Here is a 6,000-nt window from a genome sequence, read left to right as displayed (position 1 = left end):
CGCTGCAAGATGAGCGCATTTGTTGAAAAACAGAGAGCTCAGGGATACTGCTCCTCTGAGTGTATTTTAGTTTTATTGATTTACTGATATGAAGAGAGAGGAATAAGTGTCCCCTGGCAGTCCACCTCAATGACAAAGACATGATGCCAAAGGAAAGTGGCCTTTAGAGGGCCTGGGCTCACTAAATAATTGTTCTTCTCACTATAATAGCCCCAGTGTACTGACAAATACTGCTGACAACAGAAGCTTATTGAGTGTAATAGCCCAGCCCATTAACCATGGGCATTGTGTGTGTGTGTGTGTATATATATATATATATGTATGTTTACATTTTGTACAGTTAAAAAAAAAGAAAAGCAAAAAAGAAGCAAAGTATGGCTCTCTTTTTCATTGACCTCTTGAGATACACAAAATAAATACTATTGTGTTTATTCCTTCCCTTAACTTTGGTTCTCATTACTGCACTGATATGTATTTTTCTTTGTGCCATATTTTTCAATAAAAATATCTATTAAAAATACCATGGGCATGAGTGCTATTAGGTATTGGAAATATGTGTCATGCCCAATACGGTCCACTACTACTAGCATATGTGGCTAAATGTGATCTTTCATCATTACGCAGGTAGTCAAAATACCTTGGTGCAACAGTGGCTTAAATCCAGCATCTTTTAATTAATGAGGCACCAGATTTGGCCTAAGAACACTCAACTGTTCCCAGGGGCTGACATTGGCCAAAAGCTGGCACAAGTGCAGCTAACTTGAGCTGATTTTCCTAAAAGTCTGCACTCCAAAATCTGACCAAATTTTGGCAGCCATATATGAGCCAGACCGGGTTTACATTTGTTCACTTGGAAGGCAAAGGTCAAGGAAAATCCCCACTCGTATATTTGGAAGCTGTATCTTTGGGACATCTCAGGAAATATGTTTATTTGCTTTCATGCCAAGAGTGAGCCGAAGACGATTGACAACGCTTCAACACTTTTGTCAGAACCACAGTCTTTATGCTAAGCCCAGCTAATAGCCTTCTGGCTCCAGCTCTGCACGGACATGAGAGTAGTGTCTTAGTATTTGACATTTTGAAGAATACACTTATTCACTTCTTTGCTGAGAGGGAAAGTGATTGCATTCCCATGAGGCAGTAATGCTCTTTAAACACGTTAGCACATTAGCATGCTCATAAAAAGAGGAGGTACCCAGTAATAATCTTAGACAAGTGGAAAGAAGTTAGTGGCGCTAGATGAAAAGTCAGTGGATCAACAAAATGATCTTAAAGTGATCTCAATTCTTTTACCAGGGATAATACAGTCAGTCCATTTATAATACATGCCTTTACCAAGTTTCATGGCAATCCATCCAACTGTAGTTTGCAGTAATATATCATGCTCGCCAGATAACATCCTGTCAGTCATCAGCTGTTGCTTTACTTTGTCCCTGAATGTTTCATTCAGTTTATAAGCTGAGGCTTTGTAGGTTTTGGTGGTAAATGATTGTAGATGCAGGGATTTATCGGAGCTTATTGATGCCTCCTGCTCCTGCCGTGGGTATCTGCACATAAACCAACAACTGAGCCTGTGTGATAACCTTGTATTCTGTAATGAATAATTTCAGCACCTCAAAGCTTAATCTCTTTATTGATAGACCTTGAGGCTCGTTCTTGTTTAACATGATTTTAAATGCAATCTTTGAATACTTACCATTGCTTTTTTTGTGCATCCGTTTGTGTTTATGACTGTGTAGCACCGCCAATAAGTTTCACTGTCCTCGAAGGTTTAAAGAGTATTTGACCCGCAACAAGACAAAGACAAAGATGAATGCACCAATATTGCATCAAGCTTCAGTGAACAAGAGTAATTATGAACCCAGGAAGGTTTATTTATTTTTTTATTTTATTTTTTTATTATTTATTAGGCCTACCTCTACGTAATTAATGCAAAACAATATTGTCAATATTAAAGATATGTAAATGATATGTTTCATTATTATTATTAGAGTAAAGATTATTTTAAGCAAACTGAGGAACAACTTTTGCACAATTTGTTATTGCAGCAAATTCACATTAATGTTACCATCCATTAATCATTTAATTTCAGCCTGATGACACGACAGATGAAGTATTTAGTATTTCACAGTTCTGTATCAGTTGTTTCGTTGTCACTTTGTAAGTTTTAAAACTGCAAAAGCCACAAATAAGTTTAAGTTGTCTTTATTTCAACCAATCGTCATCAAAACAGATGAAGAGACAGCTATTGTAGAATTAAAATATACTGCACTGGTTGTCTGTGAACTGTTTCTACATTATAATTTCATTTCAAGCAATTCACAAATTCATCTGTTTTTGTAACATCCGCTGGTTAAATTACAACACATTTCTGTACCGGTACAAACACAGACATACAAGCAGTGAACCCACAGTGTTACAAAAATTTGATAGATGAAGTGACGTCACTAAAATTCAACTTGGTGCATTCATGTTCCATGGAAGAACCATGTACTTCGTATGACCTCCCTACTGGGAGTTACTGAGAAGAAAAAAATGCTACAGATTTCTTTTATTTTGAAGGTTCATGTTTTACAAACATGTTAAAAACACTGCTGATTACCAGGAATACACCCTATATTTCTTTTTAGAAGAAGCACTTAAGGTTTTAAGGAAAACCAACTTTGTTTCAGGTGTGTAGCACTTGGTTGTCATGTTTTGGAATCTCTGTGGGGATAAACAGGAAGTGGCACGGTGAGAGTTAACATTCATTTGCACACCAGATGGTGGGCAAAGTTTCAATCTTTATGAAAACATGCAATGTCGTGCAAGCTGAGGAGAACAGCATCAAATTGGACGCTCATATATCATCTTTATATATACATGAAAGGACCCTGACTGCTGATTACAGAACGCTAGATGTTTACCAAAAACTTCTATTGCTACAGATCTACAGATTCAAACGTGACAACACGCATATTGCTGCATTTATCTCATAAACTGTCAAAAGTATATAAAAGGTGCCATGGTGTTTGATGGTAATGGTTGATAATGCCAAGGCACAGACAAAAAAATGCACCATGGTATAAAAGGAACATGATGCATTGTACTTAATTAATATGGCACAGATTTGTCATGTTAAATGTGTGTTTTTAACTTAAGTGCATGCAAAACGTGTAGCTATCATTTGAGTTTTGTGCAAATGGATTTGGACTATGAAGCGCCATTCTTTTTTTTAAATTGATAATATTCAATATAAAACAAAGGGTTATTAGTGGAGTATTAAAATATAGATTTAGATACATTACATACAGTACATTTATTTATATATATACTTATTGTAAAGCTAAGGTTTCCCAACTGCAAATATTGGTCATTACCGATGAAGACCACACACAGTAAATGCAATTATGTTACATCCGCAGACAATTAAGCTCATAACCAGTATTGATTTTTATAATCATGACATGCAGGAATACATATACACCTGAAGAATTGCCAGTTAACCAGTAAACTAGTTAATTTTCAATATTTTACCTGCAAAATTGGAAAAAAAATTCTTGTCAACTCAGGGTAAGAATAACCAAACATCACAGCAATAAAACTTACCTTGTTTAATTTACACTTATCCAGTCTGTTTAATACAACATGATAGCTGTGACATCCCTAAAAAAGAAGGGGATAGTAGAAATTGTATCTCTGAGAAGTGAGCCCCTGTGGCTGAGTCATTTAAATGCTCTCAACTACTTTCTTAATTCTAAAATTGAATTAGAGACCATAACTTTTTCCTGATAGGTTATTTTTTGTATTGCATTATTTTTCTTTACTTTGTTTATTGGGTTTTTCAACAGACACTAATAGAACAATTCAGAAAAAAACAGAAAAAATAAAAACAACACATCAGACAATGTATTATAGACATATTGAGACCCGGATTATTGTTTTTATTGTATGTATTTCTATTTAGTCTTTTCATATATCATTTTATTTCATTTATGATGGATGGCCAATGTGATGAGACTATAGCTGATTGGGAACTGACTAATAAACGCCAATTAGTGGGTGTAAGTCCGGTTAATTAAGCTAATTTAGTTACAATTAAATCACAGTATTGCTAAATAACACCCACCCCTTGAACGTGACATCTCGCTTTCACCCACCACGCTCGCTGAATCTTTCATGTAGCCTAACAGTACACTCACATGTCCTTATTTCGGTTTCTCCGACAGCACCTGAAGGCAGCGCTGCTCCCATCCTACGTGAATGCAGCATACACTGTTGAGGTGATCCATGGCAACAGAGAGGAGCAGCAACCAACCGCTGAGCCTGTCCTACACACTCTTTCTCACACACACACACACACACACACACACACACACACACACACACACACGTACCTTGAATTTCTACACACTCTCCGTCAATGTAGCCGGAATGCACCGAGGAGGAATCACTCTTAAAGGCTCTCGTTGAGAAATTTCGGTATCAAGGTGACCGGCCGGGAGCCAGTCAGAAGCCCGAAAACAGCCCCACATCAGCGCCAGGTGACAGCAGACAGTACCCGCACCTTGGAACTCTGAAAACGTCAATTTTTTTGAACGGACAAGATGGTAGAAGCAAACGTTTCTAGAGCTTAAAATCACAACATTCAGCCTTCGGTATACTATTTTCCGGACCCAAGCAAAATGAAACAAAATGTTAACAGTTTGTGGGCTAAAAAGTCTTCATATATTTGATTAATTTTTGTTGTGTCGAGGAAAAAATCCGACACTGTCCCATTCCTCTCCACCGCTCGCTGGTCGTCTCCTTAGCACCGTTCAGTTTATTATTACAGCCCATATCTCTCTTAAGCATCTGAAGCATCATCGTGAAGATGGCGACTGGGTCGGGTTGGCAGCAGCAGTTTTACTGCCCTGCCGGTCAGGGGAAATTTAGTTCATCCTCGGCAAACAGCATGCCCTTTCAGACCGGCATCGCCATGGAATATACCCAAGACCTGCACCTGAAGATGAGCAAGAAAATAGCACAGCTAACAAAGGTAAGGAGTGTTATTATGAGGCCTATTCTTCACTCTCCCTGAGCGGTGTTCTCAACCCCTGGGTTAGACCCTGTACCACCCGTTCTTGTCTAGGAACTGGGCACCAAACTCCGTTAGGAGTTGTACCTATTTAGCAATGCATCTCTCACTGATGGACGTTCCTAACAGGTATAACAAGATTTTAATTTTTTTTCTGAATTACAAGAATCTTTTGGTACTTTCGGCGTTCATAAAACACAAAAACCACTAATTTTCTAGATAACAAAAAATTACTTTTACAAATGCTCACTTCAGCCGTGTACGAGGTACATGATTAAAGTTTGATTTTAATTCAAATGCATGCTGCTTGGTGTTTTAATTGTACACCGATACAAATGTAGCTACTGTTTTTTTTAATGTTCATCTAAAACGTCTTAAGAAATGAGATAAAAGCATGCATTTAAGTCAAACAGCAAAGGAACCTAAAACGGTAAAATCCTTCAACCGAATTTGGAGAGAATTCTTGCTCTTACTAGAAAGAACGGTACGCTTGGGAGATGGGAGCTGCCTGAATGCGAACCCAGTCTGTTCGGATGCTGCATCCGTCAATATCTGGTCCATTAACAAAAAATCAGATCAGTCATTAATCACCTGCAGCAGCACAGACTGTGCTGCTATTTTGTTTTACTTGCCCATGTTAATGTTTTTCTGAGCGCCTTTTTAAATAATTATGCAGCTAAATAAGGCACTTCCTCCAAACTTTGATCGTTCGTGATGACAAGCAGTACTTGCAATGAGACACAGATAAAAATAAGACCGGCTCGCTGATAACTGGGCATTTTATTATCCTGTTGCAGTCATACAATTCCCTTTACTCCCTCCTCTCTTACTTATTTAGGATATTTTACTAAATGCCTGGCAATTCCCCAGTTGTGCTAGAGTGTAGGTACGTGTGTTGAATTACAATTTGGTGCCTTTTTGATTTGGTACATATGTATTCATAC

General features: G+C 37.7%; 1 protein-coding gene across 6 annotated transcripts in view; it reads left to right on the top strand.

Annotated features, from left to right (window-relative positions):
• Positions 1-4,218: 4,218 nt before the first annotated feature.
• Positions 4,219-6,000, top strand: part of fam184a (family with sequence similarity 184 member A) — a 161,393-nt gene continuing 159,611 nt past the window's right edge. For 2 of the 6 annotated variants that reach the window (XM_031321935.2, XM_031321933.2), the window contains exon 1: positions 4,219-5,017. In XM_031321935.2, coding sequence (XP_031177795.1) covers positions 4,853-5,017 — 165 coding nt within the window. In that variant the 5' untranslated portion in view covers positions 4,219-4,852. The remainder of the gene's footprint in view (positions 5,018-6,000) is intronic. The other 4 variants (XM_031321936.2, XM_031321934.2, XM_031321937.2 and 1 more) reach the window with 3 other exon arrangements.

Source organism: Sander lucioperca, chromosome 19 (genome assembly GCF_008315115.2).
Source record: "Sander lucioperca isolate FBNREF2018 chromosome 19, SLUC_FBN_1.2, whole genome shotgun sequence".
Classification (NCBI taxonomy): domain Eukaryota; kingdom Metazoa; phylum Chordata; class Actinopteri; order Perciformes; family Percidae; genus Sander; species Sander lucioperca.
The sequence above is the reverse complement of the archived record's forward strand: the minus strand, read 5'-3'. Positions and strand labels throughout refer to the sequence as shown.